This window comes from Corapipo altera, unplaced genomic scaffold (assembly GCF_003945725.1).
Source record: "Corapipo altera isolate COAL_440 unplaced genomic scaffold, ASM394572v1 70, whole genome shotgun sequence".
Taxonomy (NCBI): Eukaryota; Metazoa; Chordata; class Aves; order Passeriformes; family Pipridae; genus Corapipo; species Corapipo altera.
In genome coordinates this window covers 574,514-601,323 of record NW_020884911.1, presented here as the reverse complement: position 1 = coordinate 601,323, position 26,810 = coordinate 574,514, and the positions used below count along the sequence as shown (strand labels likewise).

General features: G+C 56.4%; 2 protein-coding genes and 1 long non-coding RNA gene across 4 annotated transcripts in view; 1 reads left to right on the top strand and 2 right to left on the bottom strand.

Moving 5' to 3' along the window:
- Positions 1-2,434: 2,434 nt before the first annotated feature.
- On the bottom strand, positions 2,435-17,502 carry LOC113952192. Its single transcript, XR_003529439.1, has 2 exons — positions 17,418-17,502; positions 2,435-3,117 (listed from the first exon to the last, which is right to left on the bottom strand). It is a non-coding gene; the product is annotated as an uncharacterized LOC113952192 (long non-coding RNA).
- Positions 17,503-17,689: 187 nt separating this feature from the next.
- On the top strand, positions 17,690-20,055 carry NKX2-4 (NK2 homeobox 4). 2 transcript variants are annotated; one of them, XM_027653890.1, is made up of 3 exons: positions 17,690-18,100; positions 18,216-18,865; positions 19,415-20,055. In XM_027653890.1, exons 1-2 carry the CDS (start codon positions 17,734-17,736, stop codon positions 18,860-18,862), a joined length of 1,014 nt encoding a protein of 337 aa, XP_027509691.1. In that variant the 5' UTR covers positions 17,690-17,733; the 3' UTR covers positions 18,863-18,865; positions 19,415-20,055. The 2 variants fall into 2 exon arrangements, with proteins under 2 accessions (XP_027509691.1, XP_027509690.1); XM_027653889.1 differs by lacking the exon at positions 19,415-20,055 and having other exon boundaries at positions 18,216-19,405.
- Positions 20,056-21,312: 1,257 nt separating this feature from the next.
- The window catches only part of XRN2 (5'-3' exoribonuclease 2), a 38,354-nt gene continuing 32,856 nt past the window's right edge, over positions 21,313-26,810 (bottom strand). Inside the window, exons 29-30 of the mRNA XM_027653794.1 lie at positions 25,510-25,648; positions 21,313-22,141 (exon numbers count right to left, since the gene is read on the bottom strand). Of these exons, the coding sequence (XP_027509595.1) occupies positions 22,079-22,141; positions 25,510-25,648 (202 nt within the window). The 3' untranslated portion in view covers positions 21,313-22,078. The remainder of the gene's footprint in view (positions 22,142-25,509; positions 25,649-26,810) is intronic.

The following is a 26,810-nucleotide window of genomic DNA, read 5'->3' as shown; positions in this document are numbered from 1 at the left end:
CACCCCCTGGGAACCCCCTGCCCCCCGGGGGCCCCTTCTCCTGCACCGGGGCCGCCCGTCGGGAGGGGATGGCGCTTTGGGGCACACGGAGAAGCTCAGCCCAGCCCGGGCTCCAGGCCCCGCCGCCTTTCCTTTTTCCCCCTCCCCAGTTTTCCCGGTTTTCTCCTCCCGCCCCCCCGTGCAGGGTCGGAACTCCGGGGCGCCCCGAGAGCCCGGGGATGGGCGGGAAGCCCCTTAAGCCCGGCAATAACTTCCTCTCGTCACCTATTGACTGTTGGGCTTAGCCGCGGACCGGTGTGGGTTTTTCGGGGCCGTTCAAGGAGCCGGTCAATGGGAAGCTAAGCCAATATTTACCGACTGTGAGGGCAATTCTCGGCGGTGTTTATTAAGGAGCCGGGGGGGGGGGAGGGCGAAAGGGCCGCGGGGTGTGGGGGGACGGACGGGGGGACCGCCCCCGCGACGGGGCTGGAGCGGCGAGACGCGCCCCCTGGGCCGTATTTCGGGGTATTCGCGCGTTGCTCCCCCCCCGTTATCCCCGCGAACATCACCCCCGTCCCCGCCCCGGTCTCCCCGAAAAGGCGCCGCTCGAGGGGTTTCTCGCTTTGAAGGGAGGGCTGCCGTTTGGGTTTTTTTTCATCGAAGCTCCGCGACGGAGGGCCGGGTTTTCCATCCCCCCCGTGCCCGCGGGGAGGCAGCAGAGCCCCGCGCAGCCCGGCGGAGGACGGGGCGGAGGCTCCGCTGCCCCTCCGCGCCCCCCGGGGACCGGCGAAGGGGGGGGACCCCGGGGGAGCCGAGGCGGTGGGCGGTGGGTACCGACCCCCGGCGTGTCCCCCCTCCCGCCAGGGTGGCCGCGCGGCGGCGCTGCTGGATAAGGGACGCGCCGTCGGGAATCATCCCCCCCCATCCCTCTGCTCACCCTCGCACCCGCCCGGTGACACCGACGGGAGGGACGGGCCGGGGGGCGGTGGACAGCCCCCCCGCCTCACCCCGCTGCGGGAGGAGCGGCGTTAGCCCCGCACCGACGGGGCCCGAGATGCCTCTTTGAAACACGGCCCCGAGCTCACGGCGCGGAGATGTCTGTCCCCCAAACCTCGTGTGGGGCACGGCACCGCGGGACAGGGACTCCTGCGGGACAGGGACTCCTGCTACCCGCGCTGGTGGCACTGCCACCCCTCCTGCCCCCAGCAGCCCCCCCCCAGCCCCTCGGAACCCATCTGGTGGGCAAGCAGCGCACCTCCTGTCCCTGGCGGGGTTTGGGGATGAGCGGTCACCTCTTTCACACCGTTACCAGGATCGGCCACACCAGAAGAGCAAACAAACCGGCCAGAGGATGGCATTGAACTTCAGAGAGCCGGAGGTGATGAGGCAGCGCGTCCGCTGCTTCCTCCCAGCGCTCCGTCTCCTCCCACCCCCTCCCAAAGCCAGTGCTGGCAGCTGGGGACAGTGACAGTGACAGCCGCCTCCCTGCTGCTGGTGGCACGGGGGGGGGGGACACCGATAGCCCACGTGGTCAGAAGGAACGAGACACCTGAGCACGACAGGTAGGTGCCTCAGCACGGCCCTGTTTTTGGAATGCTCCAGCTCCAGAGTGCTTTGGGAAAGGCCAAAGGTCGCCTCCGGCTGCCCTTGGCAGGTCCCCCCCACACCAGAGGCACAGCGATGCTCAGCTGAGCTTTTCCTCCCTCTGTGATTGCCTTGTTACCCAAAACGAGCTTTAAAAGAACGTCACTACTCTCGTTTTGTGTCAGAACAGCCCTTGGGACACAGCTGGAGAACTGCCATTCTCTGCGTGCAGCACGACGAGCACCTTCCTTCCAAACTCAGTTTTGGATCCCAGAACGGGGATCCCCAGTTCTTCCCCAGGAAAAAAAACCCAACCAAACAAAACCATTTCCAGCCCCAGAAAGATCTGGTTTTCCTCACAGGCTTTGTGCTTATCTCTCACCCACTGAATTTTGTGTTTAATTCAGTAATCAATATGACTTTCACTCACCATCCAGTGCTGGTGAATTTACTGCATTTTGCACAGTGCCATTAATTAATGATACTTCTGTGGAGAGACACAAAATGGTTTGGGTTGGAAGGGACCTCAAAGACCATCCAGTGGCACAGAGGATTCTTTGTGCTGCCCACCCCAGGGGGGTTCACAGGAGAGACCCCCCCCATCTTCAGCTCCCCCACAGCCCTCTGAAGCAGCCCCTTCCTCCCTCCCTCCCATGGCTGGTACAGGTTGCCCCCAACCCCTGCCCCTCCCCAGTGCTTGATTGACCAGCAGGCTCAGAGCACATGGGATGCTCCAGGGGCAGAGAACAAGCATTTAGTTGGAAAAAAAAAAACAAACAAAAAAAATTATTTAAGCCTTCAGAGTGGGTTATAATTTGGGTGCAGCATCCTTCCCTCCCACAGGCTCCACAAGTCTCACCAGCCACAAAAATCAGACTCTGTCTTAACATATTTTATTGGTCCATACAAAGGTTTGAGCAGCTGGAGTGGGGTGTGTGTGATGGTCCCTTGTTCCACTTACATATTTGGGATTTAACCGCGAGGAATCACCTCCACGCTCTCAACAGAAGACATCCAAGGTCTGCTGTAAAAAGCCAAGAGCTCAGACAAACCTGCCTGGAATTGTTACAGATTCACTTAAACAAACAGAGTCCCTTGATCCTGCATAGGGATCTGCTGCTTTTCATGGGATTTAGCACCATTTCAGGGGGAAAGTTATCCGTGAGATGAAAACTGCAAGCAAAGCTGCTCAGAATAAATTGTGTCAAATCATGCTGTCGCTGCCTCAGCCTGGGTCTGGCTGAACAGGCTCAACTATTTCAACTATTTCAGGGGAAAAACAAACAAACAAACGGTTTTTAAAAGTGATTGTGTCTTCTGATGTGCAGGGATGGAGCAGTTCTCTCCCCCCAGCTCGTGGGATGTGTCACAAACGTCTTGCTGGAAAGAGGTGTCTGAAGGAAAAGAGTTCATCTCCAGTTGTTCAGGATTCTAAAAATAAATCCCTGGAAGTCTTCCCCACTCATGAAGCTTCTCAGCTGTTTTCTTACTCAGACGTTATTTCCCCCCTCTTCAGTTAAAGTTGTCCCATAAAAGCTTGAAAGTCACTGACTCCTGAAAAAGATAAAACCACACATGATTCTTTACCCAAGATCAGACCAGGTGACTCAACCTCAATATGCTTTTTTATAAAAGCGGCCTTAAATCCTTCATATTCTCGTATCAGTGCTGTCCCTGTCCCCTGCCACACCACAGGGGAGGGTTTGGCACCATGTCTGCCAGGGTAAAACCAGTCGCCAGCCCTGTTTGGGGCAGCCCCCTCCAGGTAGAGCCGTGGGGTTGGGGCAGGGGGGGCTCCCTGCTGCAGGAGCAGCTCATGTCACGTGTGGCTGACAGATTTGCTTATTCCTCCTCCTCCCCTTTACACTTCCACAATCGCTCCAGTGGTTCAGGAAGTCCAGTGTGTGCTGCAGCTTTCCTTCCACAGCCTACAGAGGAGCAGGAACGTGATTAACTCAGAGAACGTGGCAGGAATCAGCCTGAAACCTGTGCTTTCAGAGGAGCAACCCTCGAGGTTCCTTCCCCAGGTATATTCTCAAAATCCCACAATGGCCCTGAGAACCGAGCCAGGTGTAAGGCACAGCTCGTGGGGTGATCCCAGGAGACTCATTTTATCCCAAACAAGTGGCTCCTCCCCCGGCCTCGCCCTGCCCCAGGGGTGAAACGGGGTGTCACCTTTGCCGAGGTGTCCGCAGAGCTCAGCACACACCACGGGTATCCAAGGGGGGTTGGAATTCCCACACTGCCTTCCTCCCAGGTGGAGAGAGGCAGTGGCTGCCCATCAGACCCGTGCCCACCACGCTGACTGGGGAGGAAGGGAAGGGAATCACTGGCGAGCTCAGAGCAGCCCAGCCCGAGGGGACACAGCCCCAGCACACCACACACCCCTGCTGGAGGAGCCCACCCCTCCAGCATCTCCCACCAAAATGCATCCTCAGCCCCCCAGGCAGCCGAGGGGGTGGTGGGTGCACCCATTGCCACCCACTCCACCCTCAGGGATCCTTGGCCCCATCCATCCTGAGCACTGACAGCTGGATCCGCGTGTGCTCCTGTGGGAGAGACCCAGGGATTTACACACACACCAGGAAAGGCAGGACAGGGGTGCTGGCAGTGCCAGACACCTCATCCATCTCCTGCCACAGCAGCATTGCAGCCAGGATGGATTCCAGCCCGTGCAGTCCTCACCACTGATTTCCAGAGACAAAGGCTTTGAAGGGCAGAAGAAAAACTCTCTCGTGGCTTATGGGGGATGGTTTGTAAGTGATGGATAAACACAGAACTCGCCTTTGATGGTCCCTTTCAGAGTTAGGGAACAGCTGGATGAAAACCCACGACAAAGGAGGATTCAATGTTGTCATTAGTGGTGACTTGGGGTGGCAGCTGTTTGCTGAGGTTCTCAGGCGGGGACTTGATTGGTCCCTCTCTAGTGAGGCCACTTAAAACTCCATATTATGGGGGGGAAAAGGCAATGGAAGCATCCCCAGCTTTTTGTGTTTTGGTTCTCTTAAGGGAAGTGTTTCTGAACGAGGCAAAAATAAAACTCAAGCCAGAGCCAACACAGAGCAAATGGAGCTGATGGGGGTGAGGAGGGAAGGAGAAGAGAAGGAGGAATGATCACTCATTCTGTACCCAATCCCCTCCTGGGGCATCCTGTGCTGGGCACTGCCCAAACACAGGAGCTACAACCCCCCTTCTGATATGAAGTCTTGGGGAAAATAAATCAGTGAAGGCAGATGGATTACAGGATGGATTAAAAAGACAGAGAAATGGTAATATTTAAAGTAATTTTGCCTTATTTCAGTCCAGGACATTCAGGATCATTTTTTCTTCTTCTCCCTTCTTCTTGAACCAAGTGCTTCTGTGTTTGCAACCTGTAAATAATAAAAACCTGATGATTAAACAGCAGACCCCATCAGAGCCCAGAGACACCAATTAACCGCATTAAAGAACCCTTTTTCTTTTGGAAAACTTTGAAAATATTTTGTTGTTTGTTTGTTTGTTTGTTTGTTTTCCTGGCTACCCCAGCATCTGTAAAGGAATAAATCAACTCTGTGGCCTGTTTTAAGCCATCTGGCCTAACACACAATAATTTTTTTTGCCACTCTCATAAAAAAAAAAGCCTAAATTAGTCCAGACTTTCCATTTGGCTGTTATACCATTGTGGAAGTATCCAAATAGGAACCCAAGAGTAATCACTGCTAACCTCTGTCCTCCTCTGGCTGGAGCAAAGCAGTGAACAAGGCCAGGCTGTTTTCCCACATCTAGTCCATTTGTTTGGTTTCTTACTGAGATCCTCGGGCTGCTGTTTCATTTCTACCTGTGCTTTGCATCTGGGTTAAGAAGTTTAAAATATTCTAAAGACAGGCTTTTGTTCCCCCCCTGCTCACGCCTCCCTGGGATGCAGCTGAGGTCAGATCTCGGGTGTGTGGGTGCTGGAATGTCTCCATGAGAGCCTGTGGGGTTTAACACTCAGCTGAGAGCAGCTCATTCCCTTCTCCACACACCTGCACAGGTCACAGCTCTGGAACAACGCTCTGCACAACTCCCCTTGGCTTCCTGAAGCAACCAAAGCTTTCTCCCTCCCCTCCTGCCTTGGGTTGTTTTCTCCTTCCAACGCTCAGAATAAATCCAAGTTTTATGATAATTTTGCTTTAAGAGTGTTTCCCGTCTTCCCTCTTCTGCCTTTATCTCCATGCCTCAGCAAGGACTCCCTGCCAGGTAACCCCAGGCATTGCAGCCCCCTCCGTGGTGAGTGAGGATGTGGAGCACCTGGACAACCTGTGCCAGCGCCCCACCAGCCCCACAGCCGAGAATCTCCTCCCAAAATCTAACCCAGGGCTGCCCTCTGCCAGTTGGAATGAAGTGGGAAGGACCCGGGTTTCAGTGGCACCGCCAGCAAAGTTCAGGTCATTGCATCTTCCAGAGAGGCACTTGGAGCTGCAGAGCACGAGGAGTTGGACTTGGTGATCTTGGGGGTCTTTTCCAACCTCAAGTTTAGTCCCAGTGTCAGGTTCTGCTCACACTCTGCACCAGGTAAAGGTAGAAAACACGTTTCAGGAGGTTCCTGCTCCAGCTCAGCCCCAGAGGAGCTGAAGAACTTTGCTGTTCCTCCTCCTCGCTTAATTGATGTTAAATCACTAATGCAGCCAGACAGGGAGAATTCCACTTTTGCCTTTCCATCAGCTAACGCTGCTGGTCACCACCAGGGACAGCGGGGACCTCTCACGTGACCCATGCAAACAGCAATTATGCTCCTAAACACTCAGCTCCTACTTTCTTCAGCTTGATTTTAAAGGTAAACAGCAGTTTTTCTAGTTTTCATCAATTATTCATGGCCCACTCCAGATAGCCATCAAATATATAATCAAATTAAATTCACATATCTTGAGTTTTGTAACCCAAGATTTCCTGTTTCAGCCCACAGGACGCCTGCTTCTGTTTGGGTTGCCACTTAATCATTGCATAATATTTGTTTTGGTTTGGCTGTGTGTAAGAAGAGATTTATTCCATTCCATCTGGCTGCAGCGTGTTAGTCAGCAGAGGATAAAAGCCACCCTTAGCTGCTCCACTGGCTGTGTTAGCGCTGCTCTGTGGACCTCTGGGAACGAACACCACGGTGGAGGAACTAAAAATATTTCAGCTACCCGGTTTACCACGAAGTTTATCGATATTCTCAGCCTTTAAGAAACCATACACACCACTCCAGCCTTCTCCACCTCCTAAATTGCCTGCACAAAACCACAGAGCTCTCAGAGGCAATTGCAGTCACAGCAATCCAGGTTTTGTCTGCGCCCCTTCAAACCCAAAATGTAACGCGGTGCGATGCAAGGGTTTCATCTGAATTTATTTGGGATGAGTTCACCCTCGCTGCTAAGAGAGCTCTTGGGGGACTTGAGATGAACAAGGATCCCCTCGTGCTCCGTGTACAGCACTCAAAGCCCATTCAGAGCCGGCGCCTGCCATCTCAGCCGAAACAAGAGCTGGACTTGACACCCACTGGAAACAGTGGAAAGATTCACATTGACTCCGGGAGACACTGAATCAGGTCCTCTAAGGAAGATGAGCCACGCTGGTGGAGATTGGCTTCGTGTTTATTGGCATCTGGAGAAGCAACAAGGAGTTCTGACAAGCCACAGTTCTAATGAAAAAGTAAAATATCGACGAGGAACCTCGACAACGTCGTCTGGAATCGAGTGTGCAGCGAGTGGGGAGAGCAGCAGGCACAGCACCGAGCACTGCCCGCGGGTCTGCTGGGGACAGGCTGGGGTTGCAGAGGGTGAGGGCAGAGACACTCACACACAGAGCTGGGGCTGCGGCAGTCCCGGCACAGAACAGCTCCCCCGGCAGGGAAAAGCTGGAGCGGGGAGAGCATCGACCCACCCCCACCCACATCCACCCGCGGGGGGAAGCACAGAGGAGGAACCAGTCCCAAAACGCCAGAACCAGCGGGGCAGGTGCCCCAGGAAGTCCTGTGGGAGCAGCACCTTCCTCGGGGCCTTTGCATCTCCTCTCCGGGGCGGTGGATTGCATCTGTGTGCGGCCACAACTCTGCCTGGGAAGCCTCTTATCCTTGGAATGCTTGCAGGGGTCCTTCGGCCAGCACCTCATTTCCTGGGGGAGGAGAAGGAGACAATTTGCACTGCTGTTTTAAAGAAGGGAAAGCAGGAGCCGGCTCGCAGAGCAGCGATTGCACGGGAGGGGCAGTTTCTCTCCTCGAGTGGCAGTTCAGGCACAACGGCTCACGTTTGTGATAATTCAGTGTATCAACCGTGCAACAAAAAGTCACTCAGCGACACCATTTCCAGCCCCTGAGCAGCACGGGTCTTAATTGCCAAAGAGACGTTTTCCTTCCTATCTCTGGATCTGTACTTTGTGATTTCTGTCCTTGGAGCCTCAGAAAATTGCAGCTCTCTCCTGATTAAGTGCTTAATTGTGGCCAGTGCTTTTCAAAGTGTTTTCAGCCGTGAGCTTAAGTTCCACTTCAGACTCGCACCCTTATTGACTTCCCTGTCGACTCACACCATTTCCTCACGTCCAGCATGCTCTGCAGGATCCTCGGGGGGCCTTGATCCCATCTCTGCTCCACAGGGATGCCTGTGGAGAACCACGAGCCCTGAGAGCCAGGCAGCACCCGCAAGCTCAGGCTCCAGCAAGGTGCTTTCCTTCGAGGCCCTTTCCCAGGAGAAACCAAGGGGATTTCGCCATCATTTCAAGCAGATGTCCATCCAGGCCATCAGTTCCTGAGCCAGGATCGCCCACAGCCCCCCAGAAAGTTTCCAGATGTGGGAAAACCTGCGAGGTTAAAGCCTATGGAGGCAGCGGGTGGGATCCCCAGCGGTGCCACCGGCCGGTGTTCAGGCAATAGAGCTGCTTAATGGTTAATAGAATAACATTTCCATTCGTTGTAGATGAGAAAAGATAATTACTTTCGGGGTTTAAGAACCAAATGTGTTGATCCAAATGTAATCTCTGTGTTTTAGCATTTGATTATTACATCAGAAACACAAATGTCAATGGGCTGCAGCAGCCGAGTCGTCAGGAGGGAAACAGAGATGTGTGACTTAAATTACAGACCAGGGGGAAGAGCAGACCCACCAAGGGACTTTTAACTTTAGTTCATTAAAAAGATATTACTTTCCAAAAGCGTTTTGGGAGAGAGCTTGTGTTTTTCCTGAGTGATCCTTTTGCTGTGCCCAGAATACCCGACAAGCAGGGCAGTGCCAACAGAGAGGAGAACTGCAGGTCATTCCCATTGCCTGCTCACCCAAACCAGAGCTGCAACCCCCAAACAGCTCATTTTCCACCCTGAGGAATGGCTATGGATGCCTTATAGACTGAGGATGCTTTGGTGCTTCCATTTCCCATCTTTTTTTTCCCACAGTCCAGTTGGCATCATGCTCTGGCACCTTCTTTCACCTTCACAGGCCCAGACGGGCTGGTTTGTCCCTCCTGTCCTAAACCTGCTCTAATGAATCTGGCATGGGAAAGATTTCCCTTCCAACCCAGCCCAACTCGATGCCAACCCAACACACAGCTTGTCCCAGCATCCCCAGCTAGTGCTGGCTGAGGAAGGCAGCCCTGTCCCAGCCTCCTGGCTGGAAGCATTGAGCCCAAGCTGGAATGCAGCGTGGAACAGCCACCACGAGCTCGCTGGCAAGAACCGGTTCAAATCGCTGTGATTCGCTGCTGAACAAAGCTATTGCCTTGATTTCTCAGCAAAGTTCAAGTTTGCAGCAGGCTGATTATCCCACCAGCATTCCTGAAGCACCTCCTGTTGTATGAAATTTTATTAAATTGCCAGCACGGGCGGCTGTTCGAAGTTTGTGGCTCGACGCGATCAATGACAGCGAAACACAGAACCAAAGGAAGGGGGGGGGAGGGAAGCCCTGTTTGTTAAGGCTTTTTCTTTTCCCTTTTGAATAAAATGTCAACTCCATTATATAGATGTCAACTCCATTACTGTAATGCTCCTGTGGCAACCTCAACGTGGAACTACCTGCTAATAAAACAAGTTTCTGGCGGGGGGAGCGGAGGGCGAGAGACCTGCTGGAGGTTCCAATCTGGTTAAGAAAATGCCTGTTTATCCCTGTAGGCACAAATACCATTTTCCTCGTTGTCTTTGTCGTCCCAAAATAAGAAAACCTGCTCCTTATCCCGAGGAGCCCGGGGCGGTCACGGGCCTGTCCTTGTTACAGGAGCCAGGAAACGGGAGGAGCGATGCCTGGAGCGATGGTGGGGATGGAAAATCTGTGATAGAATCGTGGAATGGTTTGGGTTTGAAGGGACCTGAAAGATCATCTTGTCCAAACAGCAGCTCCAGGTGGATGTGTTGCCAAACCCTCTGAGGGATTTTTTTTGGGTTTTTTTTTTTTGGGTGCAAATGCCCCCCAAAAGCAGCAAGAGCTGAAGACCAAGCAACCCCACAGGCAGGAGGCACCACAAGCACCACCCCAAGAGCACTTTCAGTGGTGCCACCGAGTCCCTCGAGGGGTCTGACAGGCTGGTGTGTCCCTGGAATCCACACACATCTGGGAGGAGAAGTTGGGTGTGTAAAAATGGGGGTTTCCATTCGCCCCCCCCCCCCCAGCTCCTTTTTCAATATAAACTGCTTTTTTAAATAGACAAAAGGCTGGGGAAGCCCCTCACCCTCCCCAGGTAGGAGCTGAGAGAAGCCCAGGGAGGACAGAGCTGCTGCCACGGTCTCAGGTTTGCTGGCTGCACACATCAATAGGCACACAAAGATGAGTACATATTTAGAGAAGAATAAAGAAATCCATTCCAGAACGGGAGTTGTTTAGATAATTGATTTCCCTTGGACTTACAGCCACTAAATAACACCCACCGAGCCACATCTCCGAGATAACCTTTTCCTTCAAATCTCTCTTCCAAAGGATTGGCCTTTGACAGAGGCATCTTTCAAAGTGCAAATCCTGCAAGCTCTAAGCCAGCTCATAGGTAAGACCTTTTCTGAAAGAACGCCGTGATGATTCCTCAAGCAATTATTTTTTCCCTTAGTATCCTTTGCATAGAGAGAGCTAATTAACTGCCTGCCAGGTTCTGCGGATTCACAGTGAAAAATGAAGTAGCACAAATGTCATAATTAATTAGCAGTTTAATGCTGGAATGAACACAGTAAAGGTGCCATAAATATCCGAGCCACGGGACCTCCACACCAGCTCACACCAGCTCCTGCCCGGGCAGTGGGGGGCATTTCCTGGGGCAGCTTGGGCAACAGGAGGAATTTCTCCGTGGAAGGGGTGGTCAGGCACTGGAAGGGGCTGCCCAGGGAGGTGGTGGAGTGCCCACCCCTGGAGGTGCCCAAGGAACGAGCACCACCCCAGCAGTGACCATCAGCCGGGTCCCAGACCCCCTCCCACAGCTCCCACCCTGCAGGGGGGGGGGATGTGAGGGCAGGGGGACGCTTGGCACACGGACCTGAAGCTGTCCCACGCCTCCCAGGGGCAGCAATTCCATCCCAGAGATGGAAAAGGAGCTCAGCAGCACAGGGAGTTACCAGCTTCCCCAGGGATCAAGGCAGGCAGAGGGGGGGTTAGACCCGAGGCAAACCCAGCATCAGACATGCAACACAAATGTAAAAATAAATCAAAACTCACCAATATTGCCTCTTGGCAAGTGCAAAACCCCCCAAACGCCCCTGAGAAGACTCTCAGCCCTCCCCTTGCCCCTGAGCAGATGTACCCTCTGGGCACTGGGGAGTGTATCCCCCGTACCTGGAGCCCTGCCCGGGACAGCTCTGGCATGGGACACCTCCACCCTGCCCTCGTGAGCCTGCACAGCACGGTGGAACAGCCCAGGCACCGTTCCTGCCCTAAAAATAAATACCCCCAGGGCTCAGGCACGATTCCCTCCCCCAACAGCCCAAGGGCTCCGGAGCAGGGCAGACTCCTGCGAGGAAATAAGAAGGGGGGACTTACAGGCGTCCGTGTCTCTTCCCACACCCGGCTCCCTCAGCTCCACTCCCTTCCCCAGCCACCTGCAGGGGATCTTCAGGGCAAAAGAGCAAAGAGAGGAGCAAAGCCACTCTGCCAGGCGTCCCTCCGGGAGCACCCCGGGCACTGGTGCCACCCTCCCAGTTAGGGAGGGCAGTGCTGCCTTCCAGGGGTGGCTTGTGTGATTTAAATGCCACCATTGCCTCGCAGAGACAACTCCATGGTGACAAACAGCTCGGGGAAGGCTGTGACACCGCCGGGTCAGAGCCCGCACGGCACAGCAGCACACGGCAAGGGAACAATGAGCCGGAGCAGGAACCCGGGCTGGGGAAAAAAAGGACGGCCTTGAGGAGGAGAAAGCACACAGCACGGAGGAGAAGGTCCTTAACTTAAGTTTCCTCTTTTTTAACCCGATGAAATCTTTTATTAACACCATCTGGAAGAGGCCAGCACTTCTTAAACATCTGCCTGGGTGCTTTGTTCAAGTAGGAAACTTCTCTTTCCTTCTGCTCTGCTGTTTTTCCAAGCGTGGCGTGTTCCAGCACTCCAGCAGTGTGACATTTCCAGGGGTTTTCCCCCCGAAGTGCTGGACTCCTGCAGGTGAGAGCCCCAAAATAATGGCTCAGTTTTGCTCAACAGTCGTCAGGGTACCACACAGCACGGAGCTGAGCCTGGGAACACCACTCCTCGGGATGCAGCAGCCTGTTCCCAAAGCTGGGAAGGCGTCAGCAAGGCACTCGTCCTGCTACAGCCTCACACAGCCCAAAGGGGATTTCCCTGTGCAGCTGCTTTGGATCCAGGTAGAGGTGGCTACAGCAGTGGGGGTTTCTGTGGAGGGAACCTGGGACACACCTCCTACCACCATGTGCCCATTTGAGAGCAGAACTCTTCTTCTTTGGGTTCACATCCCTCACAAATCCAGCGTAACCGGCTCCTGCTGACTCAGCCTTGCCCTGCCCTGCCATTCCCAGCTCCAGCCATCCAGCACTCGGTTCTCTGGGGTCCTGATCACCTCCACACCAGGCTGTCCCACAGGCCAAGAGCCACAAGATGTTTCACTGCAGCCTCCCTGGGTACATAAATCAGATTTAAAGGGCACCTGTGTGGTATTTCCCAGCCCTGCTGACAGGCACCAGCAGGGCCCAGGGGATCAGTATCCCACTGCCGAGCACACGGATGCTCTGGGGGCATTGGAGTGGTCCAGCAGCACGAGGTGCCAGCCTGAAGTGCCTGATGGCCTTGGAGAAACTACCTCCCAGTTAGTTAGGAGTGACTAACTAAATATTCCATGCAGCACTGGAACACTTTCTGTTGCATCAATAAGTAAAAGCAGGCCTGGGACATTTCACGTGAGCAGCTGGAGTGATGCTGCCCACACCGGAGTCTGCCCCGTTCCCATCCATACACCTTTCTCTTGCCAGAGACTTTTCCCAGCCGGATCTGAGGACACAGGGCATTTACCTGGGATCTCAGCAGCTGGAAACATTCCCTCCTGCAGGCAGGAGGAAAGCTGGCTTGTCCTCCCTCGGCTGCAGGAGCTGCCACCCGAGCCCAGAGGGAGCATTTGGTGCCCGAGCTTTTCAGGGATGGACCTTCCCAGGCACAGCCAGACCCACCCCGGTGGTGGGGGGGGCACTGCCCCAGGCTGCCAGGAGGAGGGGACAGGCACAGCCAGCCAGAGGAACGTGTCCTTGCTCTGCAAGTTGGTGGGAGGAATAACCAGGGGACTGGGGGGTGATTTCAGCCTAACACAAAACATTTGCATCCTGCCTGCTGAGGGTGCTGGGAAAAGGGCCAGAAGGGCTCTTCAGGGAAAGAGCCCCAAGGGATGAAAGTCCATGTGGCAAGCAGGACTTTCAGGGAAGGATTTGAGAATACCAATATATTTATTGTGGGGGTTTTATCCCAAAAGGGAAAAACTACAGGACAGGGGAACACCCTGCCTGGTAATAACTGTCATGGCATAAAGAGGGGCACGGGGGAGGGAACCCTAGGGCTGGACAGATGTCGGGTGCAGGGAGAACAACATCCCCCTAAGCCTGGCCTTGGTGTGAGCGACTCTCCAAACCTGCAACAAGATCTCCTGGCGCGGCCGTGCCCTGCGGTGGCACTGCCGGGCATTCCTGCCGGGCATTCCTGCCGGGCATTCCTGCCGGGCATTCCTGCCGCAAGCACCGACCCCGGGAGCAACAATTCCTGCGCACAGGTACTTGTGAGGTGCTTGGCTCCCCTGGAAAGGGAGAGGCAGCCCTGCAGGAGGCCCGGCCGGCGCCGCGGCGGGAGCGGAGCTGTCCCCGCGCCGCGGTAACACCGTCCCCTCCCTGCGAACAGAGACACTCCAGACTCCTAATCCCGGGCTTTGCGTGGAAATAATGATTTTAGAGTGGGCTGGAACCCCCGGGTTCCTTTTCCAGTCTCGCGACGCCTTCAGAAAGCAATTCCTTAAGCCTCCGTTTCCAAGACCCTTTTAATCTCTGCAAATTATCGGTAAGAGCCGAATCAAGGCAAAACTGCCCTCGGCCGCGATCACAGCGCGGGGAGAGGCTGGCGCTGATTATTTGGGAGAAACCATCGCTTTTGGTGGGAGCTGCCGTGGAAATAAATTAGCATTTATACTGGATTACTGAAAAACGCCCCGCCAAAAATCAGCCTCCATCTCCGTGTCAATTGTGCCTCTCTCCAAGGTCAACACCTTCGCCGCGACAGGCACGGGCTCAAATAGCAGGAACAACTTAACGTGTGGAAATGAGCCCAAATATGTCATTATTATCAGGGAGACGAGCCGGGCTCTGAAATAACATCTGCACTCGGCAGCCTGGAATCCGAGCGACCTTCCGCGGAACGGGGGTAATCAGGGAGCAGGGAAAGACATCACTCACAAAAATAAAACCCGATAGTTTGGCTCCTTGGTGGTTGCTTTCCTGTTGCTGACAGCCTCCTTGCATTTCCTACTTTTTGTTTGTTTGTTTGTTTGTTTGTTTTTAAATTTGCTTTTAAACTGCTTAACTTGGAATCCACAGTTTGATCTTCCCAGGATAGGGAAGGATGTGGTCCAGATTTGTGTGGCACCTCCAGGTAACAAAAAACATACATTCTGTAAGCGAGGAGGATTTTAAGGTTGGGGTTTTCTTGTGGGGCATTTGCCACGTCGGTGGGGTTTTCTTTACACACACGCTCCTGAGGAAATGGAACATCTTTCCCTCAGAAACCCCAGTCCCTGAAGTTGAACTGGAACAAAGGAGTTCCTTGGGCTTCTGCCACAGCCAAAAAGAAAAAGGAAAAACCTGCTCAGTCCGTCACTTCAGCGAGGACCAAGTGTTTGACCCCGACCCTGCCAAAAGGCTCCATCTCAGGGAAGTTTGGGAAGGGGTGAAAGCCTTCACTGCACTGTGACACTTTTTATCCAGAACACCATATTAGTGATGTGGGAAAAATTCCGGGGTGTTTTCAGTGCAAACCAGCAGTGAGGGGTTTTGTTGGCTGCACTTCTACCAGCTCCCCCCGGGCTGTGCTTCCCCTTGGAGGGGGATGAGCAGCCTCTACCCCCGGGATGGGAGTGAGGAGTGTCCTGGGGGCTCAGTGCCACAGCCCCATCCCTGTGGACATCCTTCATGGCTCCTCATCCCAGGAGTTTGGCCATCGCGGGCAGGGTCCTTTTCCCACCGGTTCCCCCTTCCTGGGCTGCTGTCCCAGGGCAGGCCCTTGGTTTTCACTCCTGGGCACAAGGTCCCCAGTTCCAAAAGCAGAGGCCGCAGGTACTGGCACCGTGCCCACCACCTGAGCCCTCACGGGCCACCTCGCCCGTGCCAGATCCCCAAATCCCAGGTTACAGGGCCGGTCTGACACAAACAGGACCAGTCCCACTCAGCTTTCTGCCTTATTTCCATCTGGTTTGTCACCAGAGCAGCACTGAGGCAACGGTGAGATCCCAAACTTCCTCCCTGCCCCAGTGGCTCGCAGGGAATCATCCCTACACCACCACGAGCAGCCTCCCTCCTTCCAGAGAGAAGCAGGGACACCACATTCTGCTTCTTCAGCTTCTGCATCCATCCGTCCATCCATCCGTCCACCCACCCACCCATCAGGCTCCTGGGGGTCTCAGCTGCTCAGGGCTGGGGGTGCTCCAGGGTCCCTGGTTTGCCAAGCTGCAAGCTGACCCCAGGGCTCTCTCCCTACAGGGCTGAGTGGGGTCCCCCCTCTCCTCCTGCCAGGCCAAGGGGGCTCAGGCCTGATCCCCATCTGGGGGGCAATGCCACCTGCCCTGACAACAAAAGGGCACCGCTGTGTCTGGGGAGGATGGAGATTTCAGCAGCTCCTTCCTGGAGTGTGAGTTCCATCCAGGAGGAGACCCGCTCTAAAAGGGACGGAAAACTCCAGGGGAAAAAAAAAAAATTAAATAAAATAGGAGTACAACTGTCAGCCTTCTGAGGAAGTAAGAGCTGGGCTCAGACACTGCTCAGCAGCTCAGAGAGCAGCTGGTGACAGAAGTGCCCGGGCTGGTGGGCACTGGGGGCTCTGCTGTGGGCCCCAACCCCAGGGACAGCAGCCAGAGCTGTGTCCCCTCCCCGTGGGTGCCCTGAGGGGCAGGGGGTCCCATCAGTGGGTCACTTTCAGGGCAGGGGTGGTAGCAGCCCCTGCACTGCTCCCGCAGCAACGTCGAGGGGGTTACATTTTTAAATTATTTTTTTTTTTAAAGCAGGTAACGGGAAAACGGGCTCAGGGAAAAAGGATGTAGGTGCCAGGAATTCTACCCGAACTGTGGGAAAATTGCAGCTGAATAAAATTGGCGGGAGGAGCAGGGGATTTGGACAGCGGCACATGGAGACTGGGGAGATGTTCAACTCCTGCCCCTCACCGGGATCGATCTCAGGGTCTGAGGGAGGAGCACAAACTTCAAGAAGCGGAGCTGTCCTCGCTCTGATCTTCTGTCTTTCATTTTTAATAATCACGCCAGATCTGCAGGTGCTTTGCCTCCAGAGGGATCAGGGAAAGGGTCGGGTTTGAGAGGGGAAGGGAAGGGTCCGGTCGGGAGGTGCGGGATAGCCCTGGCTCCCAAACGGGGCTCAGCCTCTCGCTCAGGGGGACGAGGGAGGTGGCTGGAGGGACAAACCCGGGATCAGCCCGGGAGCGGGTGCCCCCCCGGGAGGAGGCGCAGGTGCTGCTGCTGGCACACACCGAGTTTGACCCATTTGCCGATAAAGCGCAGCCCCGCGATCCCCCCTCCCGGTCCGGGCGCTGCGGGAGCGCGCACACGGCGCATCTGCCCGCGCACGGACCCGCGGGGCTCGGGCCGCCCCGTCGCGGCGGTGCCCGACCCAGGAGGTCAGGGGAAGCTTTGGCCTCGGGATCTGGTTGCGCCGCGTCCTCTCAGCCCGTCAGAGACTCCCCTCAGCCTCCCCTGCCCGCCGGGAGCGGCGGGGACGGGCAGGAGCCCCCGCAGCCGTTTCCCCCCGACGCGCCCGGGGTCCCCCCGCGGGAGCCCCCGCAGCCGCCCCCCGGGGCGGGAGGGTCGCGTCCCGCACCCGGCCCGACCCCCTCCCGCGGGCTCGGGCTGACCCTGGGGAGCGTTTCGTTGTCGCAAAACCAACGAACGAACGAACAACGACCGATAAAAAACCCCAAACCACAGATGCGAACGAAGCGCCAGCCCTAAAGGGGCCCCGGCGCCGCGGGGGCTCCCACCGGCTCCGCACCCCGAGGCAGCGCTTCCGAGGGGCGGGGGCCGGGCGGGAGCCGCGCACCCCCGGGGCACCGGCCCGGGAAGAGGGGAGAGGGTGTCCCGGCTCCTGCCGTCGGGGCCGGGGCCGCGGCCGTCGCGCTGCCCCGGCACGGTTTGCCCGGGGGTCGCCGCGCACCGCGGGACGGGGTCGGGACGAGGGGCCGCGGGAACGGGCGGGTACTTACGGGCGAGGGCGGCGGGGCCGCTCGGAGCCGCTCCGGCGCTGCCCCGGGGCGGCCGGGCTTAAGAGCCGTCGGGCGGGCGCAGGACAATGGCCGGGAGGAGGGGGCCGGGGCCGGGGGGCGGCGGGAGGCGGGGAGGGGCCGGGGCCGCCCGCCGCCGCTCCGCCCCCCCGCGTCTGGCGTAAACCCGGCTCCGGGCTAAAAGAACCGGCGAGCTACCGGCGCCCGGGGCTGGTGGCCGCCGCGGACGGCTCGCCGGTGCCGGCGGCAGCGCCCGGCCCGGCCAGGCCCGCCCCGTCGCGTCCCGCCCCGCCGCGCCATGTCGCTGAGCCCCAAGCACACGACGCCCTTCTCGGTCACCGACATCCTGAGCCCGATGGAGGAGAGCTACAAGAAGTTCGGCGGCATGGACGGGGCGGGCGGGCTGGGCGCGCCCCTCGGGCCCTACCGCCAGGCGCCCGTGCCCCCCGCGGCCGCCGCCGTCCCGCAGCACGTCCCCGCGGGGGCGGCCGCCTACCACATGCCCCACGGCGTCTCGCAGTTCCCGCACGGCGCCGTCGGGGGCTACTGCAACGGCGGGCTGGGCAACGTGGGCGAGCTGCCCGCCTACCCCGAGGGGATGCGGGGCGGCGCGGCGGCGGGCGGCGGCTGGTACGGGGCCGGCGGCGACCCCCGCTACTCCAGCAGTAAGTGCGGGCGCGGGGCGGCGCGGGGGGGGCGGCGGCGGCGGCGGGGGGCGGGCGGGGGAAACCGCGGCCCCGACGGGGCGGCCGCCGGCGCTGAGCCGCCTCTCCCGCTCAGTCTCCAGGTTCATGGGCCCGTCGGCCGGGATGAACGTGGCCGGGATGGGCGGCCTGAGCGGCATCGCCGAGGGCGCCAAGGCCATCGTGCCGCTCCACGCGGCCCCGCGGAGGAAGAGGAGGGTGCTCTTCTCCCAGGCGCAGGTCTACGAGCTGGAGCGGCGCTTCAAGCAGCAGAAGTACCTGTCGGCGCCGGAGCGGGAGCACCTGGCCAGCCTGATCCACCTCACCCCGACCCAGGTGAAGATCTGGTTCCAGAACCATCGCTACAAGATGAAGCGCCAGGCCAAGGACAAGGCGGCCGCCCAGCAGTTGCACCCCGACGGCGGCGGCCTCTGCCAGCAGCCCTCGCCGCGCCGCGTGGCCGTGCCGGTGCTGGTGAAGGACGGCAAACCCTGCCCGCCGCCGGGCAGCGGCACCCCGGGCCCCGGGCAGGCCGCCCCCGCGCCCCCCGCCGCCGCCCCAGCAGCCCCCGCCGCGCACCCGCACCCCGGCTCGCTGGGGCAGGCGGCCGACCTGGAGGAGCTGTCGCCCAGCCCGCCGGCGCTGCACGGCCCCGTGCCCCCCCTCGCCCCCCTGGACTCGGCCGGCGCCGACTACAACGGCGGCATGGTCAGCCCCAACCTGCTCTACGGCAGGACGTGGTAATCGGTGTGTCCCGTGTGTCCCCCCCGCGACCCCCCGGCCCTCCGAGACCGGACCCGCCGGCCCAGCGCCTGCGGGGACCCCGACGGACGCCCGTGGGCCCCCGCGCTCCCCTCCCTCCGGCCCTTTCCCGTCCTTCCTTCTGGTTCTTTTTTTTTTTTTAAAGCCTCTCCGGTTTTTTGGATAAACGGCCCCGACGGCAGCCCCGCGGCGGGGCCGAGTGCGCGTCCACGCGTGGGCTGCGGGCGTGACCGCGGCGCTCCCCGCGCGCGTGTGTGTGAACGTGTGAGTGCGCGGAGGGTGTGCGTGTGCACGTGTGTGCGTGGAGGGTCTGTGTGCACGCGTGGTCCTGGATCCGCGTCCCGCCCGTGTCTCCGCATCCCGCCCGGGAGCGCCCCTGACGGGGCGGGGGGAGCCGGGGGACCGCGGGGCTCCGCTCCCGGCCCGGCCCCGCTCTCCTGCGGCAGCCCCGGGGCACCCGGAGCCCCGGCGTGTCCCGTCACAGCCCCGCTGAGCGCCACAATAAACCTTCTGAAGTGCAACTTATCTCGGCAGAATTAATTTCGCGGGGGTGCCCCCGAAGTGCGATTCCGCTCTTGTCCCGATCGGAGGTAAATTGAGTCGCGACCCGAGAGGCGGCGGCGGCGGGAGCCGTGGCAGAAGAGCCCTGGAACGCCGGCGCTCAGATTTAAGGGGAAAAACCGTTTTTCTCGTTGTTGTTGTTAAATATCGCTCAGTAAATGAATGACCGCGCGTGGACGGGGCGCGCGTCCCGCGGAACCGCCACAGCCGCCGGCCCTTCGCTCCGCTCCCGACGAGCTCAGAGACCCGCGGAGACGACGGAGAGCCCGGGGATTCCCGGGGCTGGACCCCGCTTCCCGCCGGGATGGAGGGCGGGGATCGAGCCCCGCAGCGCCGGGGCCGCCGGGCCCGAGGATGCTCCACGGCACAGCGGGGTTTTATCCCCGCGCCTCTTCCCGGGGAAACCCCGCGCGTCGGGAAACACTTCTCGGGAGTTTCCGGCAATTTTTTCTTTCTTTTATTTTTAATTTTAATTTTATTTTATTTTTAACAATAAAAGGAAGCCTTGTTCTCACGAGTCGGCTGCTTCGTTCCCGGTGTACGGACTGATGGACAACACCAAAAGCTCCTTCCTTCCGCCTCCCTCTCGGGCGCCAAGGATTTAATTCCGTGCTCCCCCTGCCCCGTCTCCCCCATCCTCGGGGGACCCGCTGGCCCCTGGCCCGGGCAGGGGCTCCCCAGCCCCGGGCAGTGCCAGAGCCCGCGCCGCTCCCGGCTGTGCCGTGAGGGAACGATTCTGGGGTGGAAAACAGGGATTTCAGCCTCTGCCAGACCACGGACCGGCTCCCGGACCCCTTCCCGAGGCCCATGCAGGAGCCGGGAGGGGAAGTGGGGCGTTCTCCCGGGTGGGGAACTGCAGGGACACCCCTTCCCCTCATGGCAGGTGCCACACGGGGACAACCAAGGCTCCTTCCCTTTCCATAGGGGAGTGCTTCTTCCCACTGGCTCCCACGGGGGACAGGGGTGTGAGTGATTTCCCTCTCCAATTCTGTCAAATCCAAGGGGATGTGCCAGGCTCAGCTCCAGCCTGAAAAAAAAAATTCTCTCTCTAGGTAGAGCAGCTTCAGGAGCTCCACGGGGATGCTGTCCCAGGGTGACCCCCAAAGCCACCAGCAGCTGGGGTGCAGAGGCAGCCACAGCAGAGCCCGAGGACGGGGGATGCTCCACGGTCAGGCCCTGCATCCATCCCACCCCCGGGCCATGGAGCCCAGGAACCCAACCCTCTGGGAGAGCACACTGCTCCAGGCATCGCTCCCAGGGCCCAGGAGGGCATTCCGGGCTCATCCCACCTTGGGCATGACCCACCCTGCTCCTTCCTCCACCCCACTCCCAGGAAAACTCACCCTCGCTGCTGGTTTTGTCCAGCTCAAAAAGCAAAATGATTTTTTTTTTGTTTTGAGCCCCAAATCTTTTCCCATCCCAGGGAGAAGGCCGTTCCCGGAACGCTGCATTACAATGAAGGATTCTGCTCCACCCTCAGTCACTCGAAAATAATGAATCCAGTTTGATGATTCCTTCCTCCCAAGGTTACACCCGGGTCTCTCTGGGCTTTTCCCTGGTTGCTGGTGATTAACACCTGCGCCCTGGAAGGAAGGAGCATCCAGCACTGTGGCACCGGGGCCAGAGCAGGGCTGGGAAGTTTACTGGTTTACACAATACACGAATTTAAGGGAAAAAAATCCAAAGGGAAAGCTGAACTGGATGCTCTCTTCCTTTTTTAGTTTTGTTAGTTTTGTTGCTTAAACAAATATTTTCAATGCTAACATAGAGGCCGGGTAGAATCATTTTCCAAGAATTCAACATAAACGCGGGCGCACCAGTAAAAGATACAAATAGGGCCTGGAGGGGGTTGAAAATGAACCACACGCTGCTGCTCAGAATTTCAAAAGCCACTTTATAAAGCAAATAAAAATATTTACCGATTTGGTAACACTCACACAGAAAAATCCCTAGAAAGAGGTGCTAAAAACGAACGGAATCTCTGCCCTTCCGCGGCTATTTTAAATTAGGTATCAAACAGACAAATCCCACCTCCCCTGCTCGGTTGTGCCCCCAGTAACCAAGCCAGAAACAGGCAGGTGTCGCAAAAATCGAAATGTTTTACTTCCAAGTCCCCCAAAAAATCCGCCCCTCTGCGAGACACTGAAGGAACATCCGCCCGGGACCGGCGAGGGCCGCGTGTTCCAGCGCCGCCCGCTGCGCCCCGGGAGTCCATCAAATCCCACTTCTGGGCATTCTTTAAAACTCCACGGCTGCTTTCAGGCTCTCGTGAGTGGAGCAGGGGGTGTTTGGAGTCCGGAGTGAGGGGCACAGCTCGGATACGTAAGGAAGACAGCGCAGGACCTCCACCTCCTCCAGCGGCTCCCGGGCTTGCTCCACAACCCACCGCTTCCCAGCCACGCGGCCCCCCTCCCAAAAAATCATCAGCACCAGGTCCATAAGAAATGTGCACATTTTAAACAAGTTTAAAAACTACAGGGATGGTAATTAACAGTTTCATTGATTTCTTTTTTTTTTTTCCCCCTCCCTCCCCCCCACAAAAAAATAAAAAGAACAAAAAGAAAAAAAAAAAAAAAAATCCGGACGTTTCCTATATTTAATAAGAAAAAAAAAAAAACCAAAAATAGAAGCCAGGAGCTAATTCCAGCTGTACCTTCCTGCGGGAGGAGGGAGCGGGTAGGGCCTCCCGGGGCCGTACGCCTGCAAGCAAACAAACAAAAGCAAGCATTTATTTTTTGGATTAACAGCACAAGTAAACAAGTTGGGAGAGCTGGAGGCGCCACTCGGGACTGGAACAATGCCCCCTCCACATCCCTCTGCACAGAGAGGTACCGAACCCCCTCCACCACGGTTACAGGGCTGGACATCCAACAGCTCTCCCAGGAAACACAGGCAGGGCTGAACCCCCGGAGGGGAGCGGGGCTGCAGCACAGCACCGGCCACGGCTTCGCTCCGGGAAACAAACCCACCCAAAGCCAAGGGACTTCCCAGCAGTGGCACCTCTGGGTGTGCTTTGCTTTTAGAGCCCCAGGCAGAGAGCAGCAAATGGGGTATCTCACACTCAGGGCAGACCATCACAGCTTCTTTTTTTTTTTCTCCTTAAAATACTTACGTGTATGGAAGTATTTTAAGGGAAAAAAAAAATGAAAACTGTATTTTTTACAGAAGCAGCGTTTTCCAGACTCATTCACGCTTTTAATAGTAGGCCAAAGAGACCTAAATCCTGCTCTGGAAATCACTCCAAATGAGATTTATTTTTGTACTTAAATTTAGGCATTTAAGACATCAACTATCAAGCGAAAAATCCACTGGAAAATTTCACAGAATCGCCGGGAAGCATCTTAAATAATTTCCAAACCTGACATACTGCAGAGACCAGAAAGTAAACGAAATATGGTGCACCAACAACACCAGTGACAGGCTTTGTTTGCCCCTTACTTGGGGTGTTTTTGGTGGGGAGGGGAAGAGGGGCTGCCTCTCCTCTCTTCCAAAGAGAAATCCACCTTTACCCCGGCCCACAGCAGCCGAGACATCCCCGGGAACCGCGGGGCCGGCGACCCAACCTGCCGTGAGGCTCCCCGCAGCCTGCACGGGGAGGGAACCTTGGAGGTTCCTTCCCAGGTTTGATTGCAGGCAATTAAAAAAAGGAAACAGGTTGGCTACATCCCTTGGGGAAAAAAAAAAATAAAAAAAAATCCTTGAAATCCAGCAGCAATCCCCGTGCAGAGGGACAATGCCGAGGCCCGGGAGAGCCGCGCGCGACGCCGATCCGGGCGCTCCGTTGTGTGCGGCCACAGGCTGGAATAGAAATGCCCAACACCTGCACAGCACCACCAAGTTTATTCTTTCGTTTTCTGGGAGAGCTGGAAGGCCCCAAACCCCCCACTCCCAGGGAGCCCCCCGGATCCATGGCAGCTGCATTAATTTTGTAAGCACTCCGCGGCAGCGCGTTTATTAACCTCTTCAGGCCGCGTTCTGTACGCTGTAAAAAAAGAATTCAGAGGTGAAAGGGCCCAAAGATAATTATTTATGCTGCTACGTGTCACCACTTCCACTTGAATCCCTTTTCAAGGCTTTAACGCTTTGAAATTTGCAGGCAGCAAGGCCGGATTCAATGATTGGGTTGGCACCTGAAAGCCTTTCAGGTACCTTCTCATTTCGCTCCAGCCCCGAGGAAATAATGACATTGGAAAGTTCATTTTAAAAATAACAACAACAACAAAAGGCAACAAAAATCCAAGGGGAGATAAAAAACAGTTGGAAGGCAACACACTGCAAAGGGAAAGGGAATTTTTAAGGAAGTAAAATTACTGGAGCTGAAAGATTTGTCCTTAACACCCACTATGCGTGGGTATAAATAAAAGGGTTGTCACCACCCGGTTCTAACACTTCCTGCACCAGCAGATGGGTCTGTGCCACTGCCAGGGGAATTCTGGTTTGGACAAGACCACAGTATGATCCAGGCTGTGGGTGCCACGAGGCTCCAAGACAGCTTCCCAAGAGGGAACTAACCAGGGATGCCCTTCCCAACCCTTCTGGAAGGCTATTCCTGCTCATCCTCGTGACTCCAGCTGCGGCTGTTGGGCACTAAGATTTAAGGTTGGGAATGAACTACCTGGAGCACAGATTCCCTTAGCAAACACAGCCCCCCACGCTGCCCAGGATGGAGGGCAGGGCAGAGTGTGCAGGCAGGCACATTTGTTCAAGGGTCTGTTCCCCAGCCCAATCAAACACTGCCCAGGCTCCACTGGCACAAAGATCCTCCACTGACTTCTCTCCATTATCCCAGCAGCCCCTGTTTATGGATTAGTGCAATCAGGCATTTTTTCCTCTGGTTCTGGTGTTTTGGGTAAACCTGTGCAACCCAAAATGAAAGACTTCTGAAAATCGATCCTACTAATACACCTCATCCACATTTAAAATACAAACACCACTGGGGCCTAGTTGGGCAAAGGTTCAAGCCCCACCACACTTCCCCAGTAAGCTCAGTGTGACCATCACCCATGCTGGTGAGTTCTGCTGCCAGTTAAATCCAGTGCTGGCAGGATTTGTACTGGTACTGCCTCCCCTGTGCTGCTGCTGTGCCAGGTAACACAAGTGTCTCTGCACTGGGGAGGTGGGCAGGCTGAGAGGAGGGAAAAAAAAAAACCTAGGAGTGACTAAAAAGTGACTTGTCTTGAGTTGAGCCAGGTTCCAGGAGAAGGCACGTTTCCAACAGTTTGTGCCTTGGTTTCCAGGTAAAATATTGGGCAACTGTGCTGTCACCCAGCAGCTGAGCCCTCCTCCTCCCCAGCACTGAGCAGTAACCTTTCCCACAGTTCTGACTTCCCCAAGCAGCAACAGAACCAAGAGTTTAACCTAGATACCTGAAATCTATTTTAAATCAGCATATAGCACTGGAAACGCTCAGAGATCTGGAACAAGACTATATAACAGATCACATTTTACTGGGAACAACCCCCCTCCCAAAATTCCCTAAGCAAAGTCACCTGCTATCTTCAAGTAGCATTTTCACTCTGTGGCATTTTCATGAACTGCTGACAGAGTCACCTGTAATTTTGGATGAGGTTCTCCCATCACGTTCCCTCGTTTCCATGTAACCACCCAGAGCTATTTTCACATGTCCTTCCCCAGACACGTTTATTCCTGGGGCTACATTTGCATTAAGTAGTTTTTCAGCTAAGAGAAACCCAATAAACACTCAAGAGGAAAAATACAGGAAGTTGTAAGAATCCACATTTAAAACATGCCGGGGAGAAACCCTTCTGACCCCAAAAGGTGTAGCTGTGGATTCCCTCACAGGAGAGGTTGGAACACTTGCCTTCAGGTGATGTTTGCTCAGGCTGCAGGAAGAGTGAGCTGTGCTAATGGATGTGGAGGTGGTGCAGTCCTGGCACAGACCTTGTGCCAGGGGAGGACAAGGCTGGGAAGTCACCTGCCCCTGCTCTCAGTGGGGACACAGTGACACACTAAAACCAGCTCTGGAATGCCCTCCCACACCACGCTCCCTGCTCACAGCCATGTCAGAAGGAAGCCCTGGAGGGGAGGAGGACAGAGGGTGTTCCTACCTGTCTGCCCCTGTCCATGCGGTCCTCGGGTCTCTGGGGGTATCCCATGGGTCCCATCCCCTGGTACTGCGCCGGCTGGAACTGGTTGGGGGACTGCAGCATGCGGTTCCAGGCAAGGAGAGGAGCAGCTCCAGCACTTCTGTGGAAGGAGGAGACACTGCAGTGTGAACCCAGAGAGTCCCACAACACGTCCCCCAAAAGCAGGTTTGTCTTGGAGCTGAACAGTGTCCCCCCCAGCCGTGCCTGCAGCGGGACTGGGGGGGGGCCAGGCATTAGAGAGAGACCAGGGAGGGGGGAATATCTCCCCAAATTTCCCTGAAGGCCACCTTTGCTCATGGTTTCCTTCATCACAGCTTGAAGCTGCACAACCAGGTGCTGCCACGAGCAGCAGATCCAGAGGTTTTTCCAATTCCCTGGGAGGTTCCTGTCCACCCTCTATTCCGGGGGCAGATCTGCCGGCTCCCCCGCGCCGCTCCCGAGCCCGGCTCAAAGCCCAGCTCAAAGCTCAGTTCAAAGCTCAGCCAAGGGTTCCCCACCGTCTCAGGAGTAAACATGTGCCACACGGGAGCCGGGGGCTTTCTTCTCTGAGCACCCAGACTCCTTCTGGGAGCCCATTCTTCCCAGTTAATTGCAGGTTGCAAATGAATTCTTACGGCGAGTATTCGGAATCTAGGCTAGGGGCCTTGGCTGCTTTTTCCCATCCATTATTCTGCTCAATATGTCAGGAGGTCTGATCGGGAAGAAACCTTTTCAAGTTCTATTGATGCTGTTTTCAATTGACCACGGTGACCTAGCAACATAAGCACTAATTGGCACGGGCTGACTGACATTTGGTGTACAGTTTAGATGGGAACGCAGACCCCACGTCCATTATAACCCAGTTTGCCATGCCAGATTGCCAACAGCAAGAAATGTTTTCATTGCCTTCAAGTGCCTATTCTGGCATTACAATTATAAAGCAACAGGTATAACACGTTGAATATCGTTTGATTAAAAATATTTAAAAAAAAAAAAAAAAATGCTTCGGGCATGATCTGGTCGTTAAAGCTGAGCACGGGTGAGGGAGGGACAACCCCTCACAGAATGCAGGGGTTCTGCAGGACAGTATCATGTTGTAAAGGGAAAACAGGGATAGTGGGGATAGTTCATCTTCCCTGACCCCCCTTGGTGAGGGAGTCGACAGAGGCAGGCCTGGTGGGAGATGGGGGCAGCAGAGACAGGGCCTCCATAATCCCAGATTTACCTGCTGGGATGGGGACTGCAGGGAGCACAGCACTGCATCCCAGATTTACCTGCTGGGA

Excerpts from the sequence above, each read along its gene's own strand:
- NKX2-4 (XM_027653890.1), top strand. The coding sequence starts at position 17,734 with ATGTCGCTGAGCCCCAAGCACACGACGCCCTTCTCGGTCACCGACATC. Across the intron at positions 18,101-18,215 it reads CGACCCCCGCTACTCCAGCA|TCTCCAGGTTCATGGGCCCG; the intron begins GTAAGTGCGGGC and ends TCTCCCGCTCAG.